Below are 20,890 nucleotides of genomic sequence, written 5' to 3' on the forward strand. Positions count from 1 at the left end.
ATATATATATATATATATATATATATATAAATAAATAATATGAACAGTACTGTAATTCACTTTATTTTTAAGTTTTATTTGTCATTTTCAGAAGGTACTCAGACAGAAGAGGATATGGATCTTACAACTGGTAAGTTAATTTTATTTATACATTATTATATTGAGTAAAATATTGTGAATTTCTTTTTCTGAGACATCACATTCTGTTGCCTCCTAAGGTAAGATCTACATGTGTCTATTGACCAAAATCACAAACAGTCAAGTAGGATGATATTCTAGCACCAGGTGCCTCAGAGAGTTTCAGAACATCCTTGCTGGGTGATAATGGGTGCTTGAGAGCCACTGGAAATCACTCAGACTTGCTCAGAATGATGAAGAGAGGTACATTCATTAAAACTCAAAGAAATAATAATAATATAATAATTCGTTGTGTTGGAGACAGGCAGCCATAGTGTATTCATATACATCAGGCTTATGTTGAGGTCCCCACCCAAGGTCGAATGACTGACCCCCTGCCCAGATTGCATCCCCACAACAAGTTGACTAACTCTTGAGTTCCTACTCATTGCTAGGTGAACAGATGCATTAGGTGTCATCAGTTTCATCAAGGGAAGGTAGTAAAGAACATTAATCTGTTCAGTCCCTACAGGAGCCGCAACTACCCAGAGAGACTTGTTGGGCTCCGATTGCCCAGTTAACACTTTTGCTCATCTGGCATGTGCGCCCAAACCCACCCCAAGGTGGGCCTGGCGTTTCCTGGGAGCACTCACCCACACTAACATATGTACTCTTTCCAGTGTTCTGACCTCAATTTTCGAGCTACGTCGTTCATTTAAGTATCCAATTGTTCACAATCTAAAGGTGCGCATTATAAAACTAGTCCTTAATAATTGAACAATAAAAGAAATTTTAACAAATACAGTACTAGTATATTTTGGATGCTCATCACCACAAGTATTTATAATCTTTCCAGTGTTCTGACCTCAATTGTTGTGCTACATCGTTCATTATGGTATCAAATTATTCACAATCTAAAGGTGTGCATTATAAACTAGTCCCATAATAATCGAATAATAAATTTAATTTTACCAAATATTTTTAATTTTTGGATGCTCATCACCACACAAGTATTTATAATCTTTCCAGTGTTCTGACCTCAATTGTTGTGCTATGTCATTCATTTTGGCATGAAATCGTTTATATTGCGCATTTTAAAACTAGTCCCATAATAATTGAACAATAAATGCAATCTTAACAAATATTTAAAAATTTTGCGCAGCATGCGTCACCAGCAGACATCCGTTAATTTATTTATTGACACAGACTGCGTCGCCGCTGGACGAAAGTGTTAAGAAGAATTGAGCCTACTTTGGCACACCAAGTCGCATTTTTATTCTAAATGTTCATATTGAAACTACTCACCAAGTACTTCACATTTGAGTGCTAGATTCCCCTCAACACTGATACAGGCGCTGTGCATCTATCAGCATCTTGCTACTTCTTACTGGTTCTAGGATGCTAGAACTAACAGTTGTGAATTACTGGTCACCAGCTTGTTTTGACAGATTTCTACCATCCAAGCATCACTCATTATGGTATGAAGAAAGGGACTCTTGAAACACCAACATTTTTTCTAGCTAGTACAAAAAAAAAATAAAATAAAATAGGAATATTATATACTGTGTCTAACACTGCCTCTTAACTATGTAATGGCATAGAAATCACTACTTGATAATTTGGCACTTAGGTCCTATTGTCACCATTTATCTATTCTGTAATACACAAATATATTTATCATTTTCACTCATTGGAAGATAAGTGAATGGTTATACTGTAATCAATGTAAATAAATCTCCTTTCAGAAAGCTATGCATAGACATCAAACTTTATATCTTTATCTCTCTCTCTAATGCAAATATTATATTAAATATTTTTCTTAAGGGCACTGCATTAAAATTCATCTGAAGAACACTAATAATTGTATCCCCAATAAGGAATTATTTCCTCAGACTGTGCCCATTCACTTGGGGTGGATGGTAGAGCGACCGTCTCGCTTCGTGCAGGTCGGCGTTTAATCCCCTACCATCCAAGTGGTTGGGCACCATTCCTTTTCCCTGTCCCATCCCAAATACTTATCCTGATCCTTTCCAAGTGCTATATAGCCGTAATGGCTTGGCACTTTCTCCTGATAGTTCCTTTCCCTGTCCACAGGTTGTCCTGACTAGGCTCTTCCATCATCCCATTGCTGCATCTCACAGCTTCGCGCATTATATCGCAAGCTTTGTTTTCTTAATTCAGCTGAATGTATGCTACCATGACCAATTGACACTGCCCAGTTCATTCTGTATTTGTTGTCAGCACCTCAAACACAATAAAAAATCTGTTATTCACATAGGTCTCTCTAAGAGGAATAACTGTCACTTGTTCTGGTTCTTATCATAGAGCTTGTTACACCATCCTCACACTGCATAATTCATTTGAATTATTCTACCCCTTTATTTGGCTACTGCTACTTCAATGAATGTTCACTATGATTTGCTCACATCATAGCATAGTTAATTTATGTATTCTACCCTCTTGCATGGACCAAACAGTTACTGCTCACTTAAGTTTAAATGCTCCCTCCACAGCTTAACACCAGAACTACTGCAGTTAACACACTTCTCATTTACCCATTTCCAAGGGCTACTATAATTAGTGTCCAGTTAAGGAATATACCATCAATGTATTGGAAAGTGTAGCATACGCTCTTTGCAGTGTTCTTTATGTGGTCCTCAGGTGGCAGTTTCTATCCAGAACCCTCCCATAGACCTCCTCTCTATCAGATTTGATACATAAGTGAAAATAAATACCCATTTTAGCAGGGAAACACACTGTACAACCTAGACATACAATTTTTAGAAATAATTATTATTTGATATACTATTGGTATTATATTTTTCTTATTCTTTACAATAATGTTCATTTATTAACACAACACAACACTAAAATTACTGTACATGAGATTGGCAAGGTCAGTTTTGACTGCCTGCTGCTGAGGCTTTGCTGGTTGAAGGCCCTTGGTTTCTTGTGAGCATAGGTCTTCCAGTGTTATTAAGCAATCCAGCAAAAACTCCCAGTATCCCAGATTTCTGTCCAAGTTGTTGAAGTTTTGCAGACAAAAACTTGGATTTGATTTTGGCTGGATTACCCAAAAGTCCAGGTTAATGGGGTCCAGATTAGTGAGCTCTTGCAGTATAGTTTACCTTGCTTTCTTTGATTTCATTAATTTCTCATACAGTAATGGATTGTTTTGTTTCACCTTTTTTCTCGGTCAGTTCATCTTTATTGTAAGGCAATCTTTGATCCCATATGTGTGTCCCTAACCTCTTTAACCCTTAAACTACACAACACGTCATATGACGTGTTGAGTAACTTACGCAAATTGCGCAACACGGGAGCCGGTCGGCCGAGCGGACAGCACACTGGACTTGTGATCCTGTGGTCCGGGTTCGATCCCGGGTGCCGGCGAGAAACAATGGGCAGAGTTTCTTTGACCCTATTCCCCTGTTACCTAGCAGTTAAATAGGTAACTGGGTGTTAGCCAGCTGTCACGGCTGCTTCCTGGGGGTGGAGGCCTGGTCGAGGACCGGGCTGCGGGGACACTAAAAAGCCCCGAAATCATCTCAAGATAATGTCATATGACGTGATGGAGTACCGCGCAAGATTTGAATGGCCACGAGGTAGGGGGGGGGGCATACGCTGCCTAAGGGCTACAGTAAACAGCCGCCATTTTGTAAAAAAAATCCTGCTCTCGCCACCAACGCGTGGGAGGCCTTAGTTACCCAGCAGTCACCATGGCGAGTGCATGGCCAAACGCCTCCCGGGCACACAGCACGCAGTCACTTACTCAAGAGCAAATAACCATGAATTATTTTCTGATGAGAAAGTGATGATGACTCTGACATTGATAAGGACTACACACAATTGACTGATGATAGTAGCACAGACAGTGAATATGAGATACAGCCTGCTCCCAGGGCGAGGCCTACATGCTCACCAGTTCCACCTCGCCCAGTGTCTACTCTAATTCACTCAACCACACAGTTCTTGTACTTATTTAGAGTATGAGGATATTTTGGGTGATGAGTCAGAGAAGGTGACTCTTTTTTCTAGTTTTAGTGAAGTGGATTCAGAGCATAGTACTACCAGGGTACCCAGGGAGCCGGTCGGCCAAGCAGACAGCACGCTGGACTTGTGATCCTGTGGTCCTGGGTTCGATCCCATACGTCGGCGAGAAACAATGGGCAGAGTTTCTTTCACCCTATGCCCCTGTTACCTAGCAGTAAAATAGGTACCTGGGTGTTAGTCAGCTGTCACGGCCTGCTTCCTGGGGGGGTGGAGGCCTGGTTGAAGACCGGGCCGCGGGGACACTAAAAAGCCCTGAAATCATCTCAAGATAACCTGAAGATAACCATGCCTGTCGCTAGTGCCAGTGGTGTTACCAAGCGAGATTTTGTTGTGTCAGCAGCATCTCGCCCAGCCAAGCGCCGCCGCATGGCACCACATGAAGAACCAAGACCCTCATGTTCACGTGATTTTACCTCATGTTCACGTAGCACCCATACATTGCCTAGACGGGCTTCACTCCTGGTCCATGGTGTGCAACAATTTCTCGCCGTCGTGCCGCTGTTTCGTCTCGCAGGGCACCAGGTGTACTTGTGTGGAGTGATGGTGACGCTTTTGTTCCTGTAATTTATGCCTTTGACAATAAAGACGTTGGGATTACAGACCTTTTCCCCTGATACTGATGAGGACATGCGGGAAATAGACTATTTTATAGCATTTTATGATGAGACGCTCATGGAATATATTGTACATCAAACGAACCTTCATGCGGCTCATCTCATTGGAAAAAATATAACAGAATTTTCACGATTACAGTGTTGGAAAAACACTACTGTAGGTGAAATGTATGTATTTTTGGCACTATGTATGTTGATGAAACTGTTAAACACGCTGTCAGAGATTATTGGATTATTACCAGACTGTTCCAACACCTTTGTTTGGGAAATACATGTCCCAAGACAGGTTTCAGATACTCCTCAGGTGTCTTCATTTTGCAAGTAATGAAGACTAGACAGAGGATGATAGACTTTCGAGAGTCAGGCACATTATGAATGAAGTAATTGGAAAGTACAGAGATTTCTATGTACCAGCACAGAAGCTGGCAATTGACGAATTCCTTGTGCTTTTCAAAGGATGTGTTGCCTTCAAGCAGTATATTCCCTCCAAACACAACAGATTTGGATTTAAATTCTTTGTTCTTTGTGATTGTGAAACTGGATACGTGTTACACATGATTCTGTATTCTGCTAGCAATGTAGACATTCCTGGTAACGACCAACATGGTTTCTCAGGTAGTGTGGTGAAGTCATTGATGGCACCATGGATGAACAAGGGCCACATTTTATACACGGATAACTACTATACAAGTCCTTGCTAGCTAGGTTCTTGATTGAAAATAGAACTGGAATGGTTGGCACAGTAAAGCCAAGTAAAAGGGAAATGCCAGTGTTTGACAGTAATTTTAAAGTTGGTGACTGCCAGCTAAGAAAAAGTGATCAAATACTCTCAGTTAGGTGGAAAGACAAGAGAGAAGTGAACTTGCTGACAACCATTCATGATGGTACAATGGTGAACAGTGGCAAGGTGAACTGAGTAACGCAAGAACCAGTATATAAACCAGATTGTGTTCTTGATTATAATATCAACATGCATTTGGTTGATAAATCTGACATGATGGTGGGCACTGTCGAGTGTGTTAGGAAAACATTGAAGTGGACAAAAAAAGTGTTTTTCCATCATGTTGACATAAGCATGCTGAGTAGCTACAATATGTATCTGATGGAAACTGGACGTAAACAAAGTTTCCATTCATTTGGTTTAACACTTGTGACACAGTTACTAACAAAGTTTAGCAAAGATGTTCCTGGCATACAAAGACCCATCATGAACCCAGTGTTGCAGCATGCTGCTACACCCAGGCTCACTTCCATGGAGGACTTTCAAGTACACAGACTAAAACATTTGCCACCAGCTGGAAAGCGTGCAATAGGCCAACGTGATTGCTTAGTTTGCAGAACAAAAAAAAAAGAGAACAGAAACGTAAACTGGTGCAAACATGGTGTGAAGGGTGTGCAGTCCCATTGTGTGCTGTCAACTGCTTCAATGACTATAGCTGTCTCCAAGACTTGTAAATATGCAATAATAGTGCAAAAACCTGTAAATAGTGCGTGGATGTGTGTAAATAATTATAATGAAAAATGTGAACACATATTATATTGGCGTAATTGAAAACATTTGTGTGCACATGTGTATACTCATGTATGCAAGTTGTATTATCATTGAACATGAAGTAACATTATATGCAACACAATTAGTGAAAAAAAATTGTGATAAAATATGCCTAGACACTGTATATAATGCGGCAAAAATAAATTTGTGGCAACTCTGGCTGCTTGAAGACCTCGCGCGACGCCTCCGGGACGCACCTTGCATGAGCAATCATGCAGGGTGTGACGTCATCGCTCATATTGTCGGCTCATTTACATCATTGGTAAGTACAATTAAATTTTTCTTTCTCATGGTCAGGGAACACAAATTAGCAGGTTAGGAAGATTTTTTTTTTTTTATGTGCCTGTGGGTGACAAAGGCTAAATAGCCCTTAGCAACACAAGGGTTACCTGATTGATACCTGGTTGATGGGGTTCTGGGAGTTCTTCTACTCCCCAGCCCGCCCGGCCCGAGGCTTGACTTGGGAGAGTTTGGTCCACTAGGCTGTTGCTTGGAGCGGCCCGCAGACCCACATACCCACCATAGCCCGGTTGGTCCAGCACTTCTTGGAGGAAACAATCTAGTTTCCTCTTGAAGATGTCCACAGTTGTTCCGGCAATATTTCTTATGCTCGCTAGGAGGGTGTTGAACAACCGTGGACGTCTGATGTTTATACATGTTCTCTGATTGTGCCTATGGCACCCCTGCTCTTCACTGGTTCTATTCTGCATTTTCTTCCATATCGTTCACTCCAGTACGTTGTTATTTTACTGTGTAGATTTGGTACTTGGCCCTCCAGTATCTTCCATGTGTATATTATTTGATATCTCTCTTGTCTTCTTTCTAGTGAGTACATTTGGAGGGCTTTGAGATGATCCCAATAATTTAGGTGCTTTATCGCGTCTATGCGTGTCATATATGTTCTCTGTATTCCCTCTATTTCAGCAATCTCTCCTGCTCTGAAGGGGAAGGTGAGTACTGAGCAGTACTCAAAACGGGACAACACAAGTGACTTGAAGAGTACAACCATTGTGATGGATCCCTGGATTTGAAAGTTCTCGTAATCCATCCGATCATTTTCTGGCTGACGCAATATTTGCTTGGTTATGTTCCCTAAACGTTAGGTCGTCAGGCATCATTATTCCCAAATCCTTTACATGCTGTTTTCCCACTATGGGCACATTTGATTGTGTTTTGTACCCTGTGTTATTTTTAAGGTCTTCATTTTTACCATACCCGAGTACCTGGAATTTATCACTGTTAAAATCATGTTATTTTCTGATGCCCAGTCGAAAACTTTATTAATATCAGCTTGAAGTTTTTCAGTGTCTTCAGCCATGGTAATTTTCATACTGATTTTTGTGTCATCTGCAAAGGATGATACGAAGCTGTGACTTGTATTTTTATTCTATATCTGATATGAGAATAAGGAAAAGCAGTGGTGCAAGGACTGTACCCTGAGGTACAGAGCTTTTAACTGCACTTGGACTAGATTTTATATGGTTAACTGTTACTCACCGAGTCCTGTTTGACAGAAAACTGAGTATCTAGCGTCCTACTTTACTGATTATTCCCAATGACTTCATTTTGTGTGCTATCACACCATGGTCACATTTGTCGAAAACCATTGCGAAGTCCGTGTAAATCACATCAGCATTCTGTTTCTATTCTAATGCCTCGTGACTTTGTCGTAGTGATCCAGTAGCTGTGAGAGGCACGATCTTCCCGCTCGAAATCCATGTTGGCCTGGGCTGTGAAGGTCATTGGTCTCCATGAAATTGGTGACCTGACTCCTAATCACTCTCTCAAATACTTTTATTATGTGTGACATTAGTGCAACTGTTCTATAATTCTTTGCCAATGCTTTGCTCCCTCCCTGGTGTGGAGGAGCTATGTCTGCTACTCTAAGTGCATCTGGTATCTCCCCCGTGTCCAAGCTCTTCCTCCACACTATACTGAGTGCCTGTGCTACTGGCACTTTGCATTTTTTTATAAATATTGAATTCCATGAATCTGGACCCGGGACCGAGTGCATGGGCATGTTTTCAATTTCTCTTTCAAAGTCTAGTACGCTCGTGTTGATATCAGTTATATTTACAGGGGTTTGGATATCCTGCATAAAGAAATTGTCTGGATCTTCCACTTTCATGTTGTTTATTGGAGTGCTAAACATGTCCTCACACTGCTTTTTTATGATTTCACTAATTTCTTTGTCATCCTCCGTGTATGAACCTTCACTTGTACGAATAGGTCCAATACTGGCAGTGGTTTTTGCTTTTGATTTTGTATATGTGAAGAAGTATTTTGGATTTTTCTTTATTTCCTGAATTGCTTTCTGTTCTAACTGCCTTTTCAGTTTGATATGAGTGTTTCAATTTCCGCTCGATTTTTTCAGTCTCCCTATTTAAATTATTCCTACTTTGACGGGAAATTCGTGTCTGCATAAGCATTTCCATTATTTTTTCCTTCTTTTATAGTGTCGTCTGCATTCTCTTTCTACGTTGGACTCTTTCTGGCTCTCCTCAAAGGAACATGCTTCAGAAATGAACATGTTAATTAAAGAGAGCCAGATTCTGGATTTGGGTCTCAGTAGACCCAAAATTGTCAGGAACCTGATAATAAAGGGGTGGTCCTGCAATACAAGTGCTATAAGCTCCAGACAGCAACTGAACTGCCACACAGAAAGTGGCATTTCATTACACTTGATGCTCTATTTTCTATGATAAATCTGCATTACTACTTTGCTATAAATGCATAAAAAGTTATACAGTATAACAATGATAAAGAGTGCATGTTTTACATATAATACATATAAAGTGTTACAGTTCAGTTACATAAAACTTCATTTCAGATGATGTTGGTGTCAATGGTCACAGGTGTGAAGAATGTGGAGACATTATCCAATTTAAACGCGACTACATCCGTCACCTGCGTCAGAAGCATAATCTTCGGCCATATGAGTGTGATCAGTGTGGCAAGACTTGTACATCTCATACAGCTCTGGAAGCTCACCACAAAGTTCATGGATTAGAGAGGCCACATCGTTGTGATTACTGTGGAAAAGGTTTTGTTGATTCCTCTCATCTTAAAACGCATATTCTTACACACACAGGAGAGAGACCTCATCAATGCCAGCATTGCTTCAAGGCATTTACACAGGCATCACAGCTGAAAAAGCATTTAACTATTCATGAAGAAAATCATCAATTCAAGTGCTCAGTGTGTAATCGCACTTTTGCTCACCGTGATACTCTCTACACTCACATGAAAACCCATACTTCAAATCGTCCATTTATCTGTGACATTTGCAGTCTTGGTTTTGTCACTAGCAGTGGCCTCAACCGGCACAGAAAGGTTCACAAGAGATCTAGTGACCCTGTTGGAGGTCTTCAGGATGAACTTAAATGCACAGTGTGCCAAGCCAATTTCACTTACAAAAGAACGTTGACAAAGCATATGACCACTGTGCACGGGGATGGCATTGAAGTCAAAGAGGAAGATGAAGCTGCTGGGAAACCATTTTCAGATGAAGTTTCAATTGTGGAACAGCTTCGGGAACAGCTCAATGAAGGGTATGCACCTAAAACCTCTGAACTGTATGATGAACCTAAACAGTCAGAAACTCTTGAAAGCAAGTTTCCTACAAATCCATTCAAATGTGGCATATGTGAGGAATCATTCACGGATGTTGATGTGCTCTGTGATCACTACACAAATTCTCACACTGGTGATCAAGAAGTGTACTGTGATGTATGTAGTGTTGGTTGTGCTACAGAACAACAACTTGAGCAGCACAAACAGCTTCATATTTTTGAAGAACAACAATCTATAATACACACTTTGCCAACAGAGGAATTTCCTTATGTTTGTTCTATTTGTGGAAAGAACTTCAGAAAACATCAAGAATTTGTAAGGCATCAAAGAGGACATACACAAGAAAAGAATATAAATGCGATCTTTGTGGTGCTGGTTTTCCACTGAAGTCTGCTTTGGATAAGCATGTTTTAGTTCATACTGGTGAAAGACCATTTAAATGTGACATTTGTTTAAAGAGTTTCCGACAAAGTGCAGCATTGGTCAGACACAAATTGTGGACTCACAGATTAAAAAACCAAAATAAGTGTGAATTATGCGGTAAAACTTTCTTTACTCCAGCCCTGCTTCGATATCACCTTGATAGCCATGGAGATGCAGGCCAGTCTGTGAAATCTCGTCTTGTAGAAATATCAGAAGTCGAGGAGCAGTTATTAGAGCAACGTCGTGGCATTAAGCAAGAAGAAAGAATAGACTTAGAAATTAGTAAAGATTTAAGGAGTGAAGGTGAGCATAATTGTGAGTACTGTCATAAGATTTTCCCATCTTATGTCTCGCTTCTCACTCACAAACTTACACATAAACTATCAGCGTCTTATAAATGTGATGTATGTCACCGTACATTTCGTGAGAAAAGGTATCTGCAAAAGCATAAATTAACCCACAAAGGAGTGAAGAGTTGGAAATGTGACATTTGTAAGAAAGCTTTTGCCACAAAACTAACTTTAATCAGACACTCTCATGTGCATCTGCGTGAAGCTCTTCGTCCTGGTCCTGATTTGCCCTTCATTCATGAGGAAGGAGAGGAGGGAGGGGAGATGATAGTGGAAGTACACTTCCGTTAATCCTCAAGTGTGATGAATGTGGTATTGATTTTGCACATAAAAGTCACTTTGTTCGCCATAAACTTTTACACTCTGGCACTCCACTTCTAAAGTGTGGCTTGTGTAATAAATTGTTTGTGCACAAGAGTGATATAATTCGACATAAGGTCATGCATTCATTCATGTTTACCTGTGATGAGTGTGGACGAAACTTTCACAAGCGATCATTATTTATCATGCACAAGAAGAAACATATTGATGACAAGCCATTCAAGTGTGAGTGTGGCAAGAGCTTTTCTACAAGTGGTAATTACAACACTCATAAGCGTATTCACAGTGGTGAAAAGCCATACAAATGTGATATGTGTGATTACAGGTGTTCACAGAGTGGCCGGCTTATAAAGCATAAAAGAATGCATAGCGGAGAAAAGCCATACCAATGTGAAACTTGTGGCAAGTACTTTGCCAATCATGAATCAGTCAAAATTCACATGAGAATTCATTCTGGAGAAAGACCATTTAAATGTGGTAACTGTGGTAAGACTTTCATAAACAACAGTAGTCTTAATCTACACATGCGGGACCACATTCGGGAGGAGATGTTTAAGTGTGATATTTGCAACCACAAATTTCGGCGAGAGCATCACCTTGAAAAGCACAGACAGTTTCATCACCTTCAACAGCAATATCAGAATGCCAATCTAGGCCTTGAGACAGATGGAAATGTAGAGGTCCATCTTTATATGTGTGAGATATGTGGTAGAGTATTTGATAAGAAGAAATACCTATATACTCATCACAATGTTCACTCACGTCAGCGTAGCTTTCCATGCAGTTTTTGTGGAAAACAACTGGCATCTCGTCTTGCACTGAAGAACCATAACTTAATTCACACTGGAGAAATGCCCTTTAAGTGTAGTCAGTGTAAAAAAGAATTCCGTAGCTCATCAAATCTAAAACGTCATGAGCGTTCACATCCTGCCCAGGATGTGAGTGCATTAAGATGTGATGTATGTGATGAGAGTTTTTATAACTCAGAGCTTTTGAATCAGCACAAAGCAAGCCATATGCAAGGCATGATGATAATGAACTCAGGAGTAGAAAGTGTAACAACAGCAGATAATTCCCATCACTTGTATGTGTTTGAAACAGTGGGAGAGGTTGGTGAGGCTATGGATTCAACCCAGCAGCTGTTAGTTGATAATAGTCAACAGCAGTTTTTAGTTGATGGTTCACAGCCACTTTTGGTCTTTCCTGAAGGAGCCAATACACCATATTCTGAGCTCACAGAGGCACCAGATCCAGAGCAAGAACAGGTTGAATCAGATAATGTACCACAACCAGAGGTTATTATGGTGCATGAAAAAATGGAAGAACATGAGGACGAGGAGAGGGTGGTTGAAAAGCCTTTTGCATGTGATGACTGTGGTAAATCTTTTGCCAAGAAACAGTATTTGACAAAGCATAAATATAGGCACAGGGAGGTTAAACCACATGCATGTGATGTGTGTGGAAAACGATTTGCACAAAAGTTTGAGGTTGCTGTACACAAAATCAAACACACAGGAGAGCGTCCATACCAGTGTGATATATGTCGCAAACCTTTCCGTAGTAAAGTGAATCTCCTTAACCACAAAATGCGTCACACTGGAGAGTACCCATTTTTATGTTCAGTGTGTAGTAAGGGCTTCACCACACAGCTGCAGCTTGAGCGCCACGTGTCACTTCATACTGGCTCACATCCTTACAAGTGTAGTATATGTAATAAGGGCTACACTCAACGAACCACTCTGATAAAGCACTTGGCCAAGGCTCATGAAATTTTAGATGTTTCACAGATTGAAGCAATGAACTCCCTGGAAAATGCAGAAGCAGTTGAAAACATGGAGGGTATGGAAGAGGTAAAAAATGTGGATATATCTATGCTTTCTTCTGTTCCTGAGGCTACCATGGAGGGAAGCAATCAGGCCACTGTAGAAGAGGCTGAAATAACTATGGATGCTGATTTGCTAGCAAATGAAGAGCAACAGGCAGCATACTCTGTAGTGGAGGTTCACCCAGATTACCTAAAAGATTACCTGCTGGGGGGACCACAGGTGGTAGCAACTCATGACATGGACCCCAAACTCTTACAATCTATCCTTCAACAAGTTCGCAGTGATGCTACTACTACTATCACAGATGGACAAGCTGTTGTTCATGTTAATGCAATTGATGAATAACCTATTTATAAGTTTCACCATCATAGTACAGTATAGGTATTTGGATGCCAATTTTTTTGTAAATACAGTAGTAGCTTATATTTATAATTTTTCAGTAAGTTTCATATCCTCTGAAGAATTTCCCAGTCAAGTAAATATAAATCTTGGAATGTGTTTAAATATTGTTCTGTGTAAGTAGTTATACAGTATTTATGAATTCAAGCCTTTGACAAATTCATAGTCTTAAGTATTTTTCTCTCTCATTTGTTTATTTTAAACAAGACACATTATATGAAATTAAGTTTGTTGTATATATTGTATATACTGTGGTGTTAAATATTTTAAACCTGTACTTGTCTGTTTTGAATCTTATTTCTGAGAGGGCTCCTTGGTGCTAAATACATAGATATCTTCACCCAATTCAATCCACACCTGGCTCTTATGAGTCATTGTAAGCCTCCCAGGGACCAGAGGCCAAAACCTGACCCCTCTAGAGTCACAAGAAGCAGGGAATCCTTGATCACCCTAACCAAGAAGCAACCAGAATGGTGGGCAAACCAAACTATACAATCAGCAAGGTAAACAAAACGTAGAAAATGAGACCACGAACTCCTAAACAGATGAACCACCAGGGCCAGGATTCAACAAGCAGTTATGTATCTACAGTATTTACAAACCTGTACAGTACATCTTTTCTTAATTTTGATGGCTTTGTTTACATTTATTAAATGGTTTATGAGCTCCGAAGCACTAGGAGGCTGTTTATAACAATAACAACATTTGACTGGGAACAAATCCACAAGGGCTGATGTATTTGATAGGGAAGTTTCGATGCTCGTAAACTGTTTAATACGTAAATGTAAACAAAGCCGCCAAAGATTGAGAAAAAATGTACAGGTTTGTAAGTACTGTACTATAACTGCTTGATGAATTCGAACCCAGGTTGTGAAGTAGCTCCACCTGCACACCACCAGGGAAATGCACACCGTCTTCCTCATTTCCCTAGTCTTGAACCTTAGTCATTTTGCCTGGCATGCACATCTATAATGTTGCAGTTACACTCATTCCTGCCATCTCTTCAAGTCCCAGATATTAAATTATTATTCAGAAGTGTTAGCCATCCTGACATGATTTTTGTCCTTCGGTTGCCATTTGCTTGTGTATTTGTTATATAATTTAGTGTTGGTTTCGCAATGCATGTTTATCTATGCCTCACTTGTATGTGACTGATTAACTGTTCACTTCAAACTGCATGTGCCTAGAGTAATAATTTCTGGGTGTTCGTTGGTGTTGTCATTACCTAGCCAGGGTTATTTTCCTTGGTGGGTTTGGGTGGCTGTTCCTGAAGAGAAGGGAACTATCAGGAGAAAGATATGACTACATTATATAGCACTGGGAAGGGATTAAGGTAAGAATATGGGATGGGACGGGGACAGGAATGTTGCCAAACCACTTGGACAGTTAGGGATTGAACACCAACCTGCACAAAGCGAGACCGTCGCTCTATCATCCAGCCCAAGTGGTTGGGTAAGAGTACCCCTATACTTCATTGAAAGAGTGCCTCACCCATAGCAGTGCAAGGATATTTGACTTCTCCTTGAGGCTTTCTGGATGGAAGAGGTCTGGGGTTTTCCTTTCTTGACCAAGGAAGAGATAGCTTCACAACACAGGATGTCACCAGATTTATATTGACAATGTACAACTAAGTACTAATTTAGATAAATGGACCAACAAATAGGATTTGTCAAATGAATATATGAATATTGCAGAAGTGTAATAGTAGTTAACAAACTTAATATAATACAAATACTTGCTGTACACTCACAATAACAACACAGCACATTTGGCAACTGTATGGCTATCCATACTTTGACAGTAAGAGCTGGATACCAAAATATGATTTATATTGATGTGATACAGTAAATAGGTCACATGGACAAGTAGGTTTGTATATTAGAGTGGACCTTGTATGCTCAGAGCTCCTAAACTCTACATATGAGGTGGCAGATGTACTTACAATAGAAATAGAGAAAATAAACCTACAGTGGCACCTCGACTTACGATTGCCCAGACTTGCGATAATTTCGAGTTACGATGTAAATTTCATAAAAAAATACGACTTGACATACGATGGTGTCGTCAACTAATGATATTTGTTGGTACACGTTCGGGTCGACCGAGCACGTGGTTCCCGGTCACGCGGTCTGACCTGCCTCAGTTTACTACAGCTGCCCGTTTAGTGATGATCGCGCCTATAAGAAATTCCGCGTTTGTGGTGATTTTTTGCATTTTGAACATTAAAGTAATTATTATATATCACGCCATGAGTCCCAGGAAAGTCAGTGGTAAGGCTCAACATATGAGATCCCATGTAAGGATGACCATAGAGCAGAAACAAGAGATCATTCGTAAATATGAAGATGGTGTGCGGGTTGTTGGACTGGCTAGGCAGTACAACAAATCTCAGTCAACGATATCCACCATACTGGCTAAGAAAAAGGACATTATGGGTGCTAAAGTGATGCATCATTACAGACAAATGTTAAAACAAAGGGAAAAACAAATGTCTCTTTGACAAATTTGTAGTAAGACAAACAAGCACTGAACCACAACCAGGTCCTAGTGGTATTCAGGCAAAACTTAGGAGAGAGAGTACCCCAGAGAAAACATCACTGCCTGATGTGATAATGGAAGGGGACTCCCCTTCCAAACAGTAACAACTCTCCTCCTCCCCCTCATCACCATCTTCCATATGCCATCAAGAACCCTCCATAAAGGTAAGATAAACTTAGGTACTGTATTGTAGTTAGAAAAAAAAACATTGCATTCAGTATAAAATGTATTTGTATGTTAATATTTTGGAGGGTGAGGAATGGATTAATTCAAATCCCTTTATTTCTTATGGGAAAAATCGCTTCTACTTACGATCCGTCTCTGGGAATGGATTAGCATCGTAAGTCGAAGCCCAATTGTGTGTGTGTGTGTATACTGTATATGTATATATATGCATTTCCTTTATTTATTTTCTGTTTCTTTCTTTATTATCTTTATTCTATTTCCTTTCCTTTATTCTATCCTTTATTTATTCCTTTAGTATATACTATATGTTAGGCTTATATGGAGGTTCTCCAAGGTCGAACTACTGACCCTTTTCCAGGATGCAGCTGCACAACAAACTGACTACTCCTGGGTACCTATTTGCTGCTAGGTGATAAGAAATGTGCCCAACCCTTTCTGTCCGATCTGAGATTTAAACCCGGGATCCCCAATTGTGATTCGAAAACAAACCCAACTGTACCACCAAGACAAAAGAAAAATACACTGTTGTGTGCTGGACTTGTACTCTAGGGAGCTTTTCTTAATGGATGCTCTATAACAACAGTTTGTGTATAATTTTTTAAGTTTGATTAAGTTTTATTACAGGTATAATAATTACTGATAATTATTGTTTAATAATTTTTTATTGTATAGTACTGTACAGTATTATATCATATGTTAATAATCTTTAATGTTTTAATACATGGTACATTATTTATAGACATTTGTAGTACTGCCTTTCATAAAAAACTTTAAGTTTTCATGGTATATCTTAGGAGGGGCTTCCTATAGTGGCTTCCCAAGTTCCCTACTCTATTAGCTCAAGGCCTAAAGTACCCTACCAGGCCCTTTTGAGTCAAGGGGACCTACCAAGGATCAAAACCAGACTTTGGCTTCCCCCTAGTAGAGGCAACGGGATACTAGATCAACTCAAGCCAAAAGAAAAAGAAAGAACAGAAAGGTACAGTACCCCCAAAAGTGCTACATAGTCATCCTTGCTTAGTACTTTCTATATAGCACTGTCACTGAATATTAATAAATTTCTAGATATCTTTCCCTCTCAATACTGCTGAGCCCTACACATGCACAACCTCCTGTATTCTACGGAACAATATATGTATAAAATGTATGAAATATTTGGGTAATATGTTTCTGAATAATTGCTTACTTGCTTAATTCTTATGACTTAACTAAGTATCTTAAATTTTCAAAGCAATTTTCAGCATCGAACAAAGAGTGATCTTGTATAAATAATTATAAATTTACTTAAAGACTGGTCATATTGCAGGTTAAATAAATTTTATGCTCTACTTTTTAAAGGTTTCAATTGTAATGAATGTGGTATACTTGTACTTATAACAAAAATTTATGAACCGACTTGTATAACATTTGTAATGTCAGATACAAGTACTGTATCTAAAATTGCAGTGTTGTATTAAGCAGAATGTATGTATGTATTGTAATTGTTTACTTTAGTTGTCTGTTAAGTCGAATAAGACTAAACCTTGTACCTGTATGTATGCAACCCATCCTCCAAATTGACAGTACGATTTAATACTAAGTGTAATAAGTACACTTTCTTATTGTCATAAACAGTGCATAATTACACTTACAGGGCTGTTACATTTACCCAACTCCCTCCCCCGATTTAATTCTCCTTGTTTTCTGTTAAGACACTCAGAATTTTAGGATGAAGATTTCAACTTCAATTTGCTATACACAAGTTTTAAATATCAGGAATTTCTTTTTCAGGTTTATTAAGCAATATAGATTTTATGCAAAATTTTAAAATATCCTGAATTACTTTACAATTTATTGATATTTTTTTTTTTATTAGTTTTATCAAACTGTAATATCAATACAGCTATAGGTTAAGTACTAATTGTAATTAAGAAACAACAAAATTATTATCTTAAAAAACTAAGACGGTTAGGTGAGGTTGTGGTTTTCTATTCAGTTTTTCAGGTAAACTCAAATATTCACAATATATTTGACAGTACGATTTAATACTAAGTGAAAATAAGTACAATTCCTAACTGCTATGAATAGTACATAATTGCACTTATTTGTCTTCTTACATTTACCACCCTATTTTTGGAGGACGGGCTGATGTATTATAGCAGCCTTTACATTAGAACTTGGGATATTAATGGGTGGCTTTAATGTAATCTATTGTAGCTGTATATAGTAAGAATAATAATAGTAAATACAAGTGCCAAATTATTTTATGGCTGATTGTTGTTAATAATGATGTACTGTAGTTTTCCCAAGTGATTTCAGTGTTGTACTCATTATTTTAGAGAAAATGCATTTGGGTCTCGTAGCACAGTTGGCTTCATTCTTGACTCACATTCAGAGATTCTGGGTTTGATTCCCAGGTATGACAGAAATGGTTGGGCACCTTTCCTTTTATTTAATTCCTCTGTTCACCTATTGGTAAATAAGTACCCAGGAGGTAGGCAACTGTTGTGGGGTTGCATCCTGGGGATGGGGGAGCTCAAGGTTTCTTGTCCCAGATAAATCAAATTACAGTATATAAAAGTATAGAAAAGTACAAAGTGGGAAAAATAGTTTGATATATGGAGATGCATATATGGATATTTACAAACATATTCTGTGACTGACATTCAGAGAATATGCTGTATGGAGCATTCTATGCAAAAAATAGTCAAAAAGGCTTTTTAGTTAACACATCCTTAAACTGCAACTGGATCAGCACTCGTGTGTAGAAAATACTTGACATTGCACAGAATACACTCAGACATAATTCAGTGTGGTGATATTACTGCATTGGGATTTTTAAAATTACAGAATACAGTACATTAAGTTTACAATATATGTAAATAGTGTCACAGCATACATATAAACATAATCTCAGCCACATGTATACTGCTTGATACAGTAAAATTGGCTTCTGAGCATACATTTATGAATGTGATAAATATAGCACTGTACTACTATATTATGAATTTTTCTAAAATGTACAAATTTCTTTCATACAAATGTCACATACTGTATACTGCATATTAAATATGACTTTTCTTTCTCACAAATTGGGGTAATTCAAACAATTTAGCCTCTTGACAAGGGTATACAGCACATTGTTATTAAAATGAATAAAATGAGACATGCTTTTTAAAATCTTTGAATGAAACTAACCATACTGTACTTAAACTTCTCTAGTATGATAATTTCACCAGTGAAATTATTGTGAAAATGCTACTTTCACGAAAGCTAAAGAAGAGCAAACCATAATAACTACTGTTTAGGGTTCATATCTGTATATTACATGTGCTGCATAAGGTGCCATATATCAGCTCATAAAGATTAGGACTTGTGATCTGTTAAAGTGTACATTCAGAGGCACTACATTCTTCTTAGGCCCAGGGTTTGATGCCATACAGTCCTAGTGATGGTGACAAACTGTTTTGTTTCACAAGTTAAAGTAACTGCCTTTGGAAAATGCATAATTACCTGTCAAGTAATTACTGAACTTTATTTCAATAATTCAATAATAAAACATGCCTTTCTTCTCTGTTTTTTTAGTAAAGACAGTTTACTTTAGTCGTTGATTATTTTTTGAACTCAAGTATACTTACTGGTTACTCAGTAAGGTGTTGCATTGGCCTTAATTACCTTAATGCAGTTGAAAGGCTTTAAGCCCCAACACTAAAAATTGCTTAATTAATAAAGTCTGAGGGTTGTGTATGGGATAACATTTTTCTCATCAAACATTTCCTCAACCAGTAATCGCTATTTTCTGATTCGGGCAAAGCTTGAGGATCAGTTTGGCTTATGAAATTCACAGAATTGGCTACTGACCTATTGATGGCCTAGACAAAGTTGGCCCTTCTTGGTAACACCAATCTTTAGAGCTGACATATTTTGGATGTGGGAACTATATAAATTATGTTAATGGTATAATGGTCATTTGTTCTTGGCCAACACCTCTCTGCCTGATAAAGGCTTTTTCTGCACATTAAAGTCTATGTGTGTGTTCTTACCTAACATCTTGGTCAGTGGCCATCATTGAGTTTAATGTCTGTTGTCGAACAGTAGTATATAATTATAAGAATATTGGATTTTTGGAGAACACTGCAGCTCAGTGTGGTGTATGTTTTGTAATTTAATGTGTACAGTATTGATATTAAAACCTGAAATCTATATCCAAATGATCTATGTACATTACAGTATAAAATTAAAAGGCAAGATTGCCATAAATATTGTAAAATGTATAACTCAGTGCTTCAAGATTTGCAATACATGAAATTGTATACTTTATGATTATGCCATTGTTTCCTTTAATAGCTATTGACAACCATCACATATATTGCAAATTTCATTGTATATTTTGTATTTTCATATACTTCATGCAATATACATACTCTTTGATGTAAGTTACAATAATTTTCAGGGTACAGTTTAGATAGTGTGTCCTCTACTTTTTTTTTTTAGGATAGTATTCAAACTATTCAGTGTTCATAATTTTAAAATAAAATCTTTTGAAATTTTTGCCTCTGCTCAAGTACAGAACTGTATTGATATTGATGTATTCCAAAATGAAATATTCCGAAGCAAATATATTTTTGCAAGAAATTTATTTTTTTTTCCTTATTCATCTCCAGTTGATAAGCATACTTGAGGAATGTCTTTAGCTACAACAGGTCAAGTGTCTGCCACATGAGATCAATACATGGGCACTTACTGGAACAGAGACTTCTTTAATCTCAGAACTGCATTGTGGCACTTAAAGGCACTTGACCCCCCTCTGAGGTCTTGCATTGTCATGGTGAGGGGAATGTTCACACATGACTTTCTGAGCCTGGTAGGGGGTCACCTCTACCCCCCCTACCCCTCTCCTGGCAGTGTACTTGCCATGGAGACCAATGTAGGGGCTCCCACTTGGGTCGTCTGACCACC

At 38.6% G+C, this 20,890-nt stretch overlaps 1 protein-coding gene across 1 annotated transcript; it reads left to right on the plus strand.

Annotated features, from left to right (window-relative positions):
- Positions 1-39: 39 nt before the first annotated feature.
- LOC138366791 (zinc finger protein 62-like) lies at positions 40-20,566 on the plus strand. The gene is given in 4 exon segments (XM_069328072.1): positions 40-130; positions 9,167-10,255; positions 10,258-10,950; positions 10,953-20,566. Coding segments are annotated over 4 exon segments (4,095 nt in total). The 3' UTR covers positions 13,175-20,566.
- The last annotated feature ends 324 nt before the right edge of the window (positions 20,567-20,890 follow it).

This window comes from Procambarus clarkii, chromosome 20 (assembly GCF_040958095.1).
Source record: "Procambarus clarkii isolate CNS0578487 chromosome 20, FALCON_Pclarkii_2.0, whole genome shotgun sequence".
In the NCBI taxonomy this organism is placed as follows: Eukaryota; Metazoa; Arthropoda; class Malacostraca; order Decapoda; family Cambaridae; genus Procambarus; species Procambarus clarkii.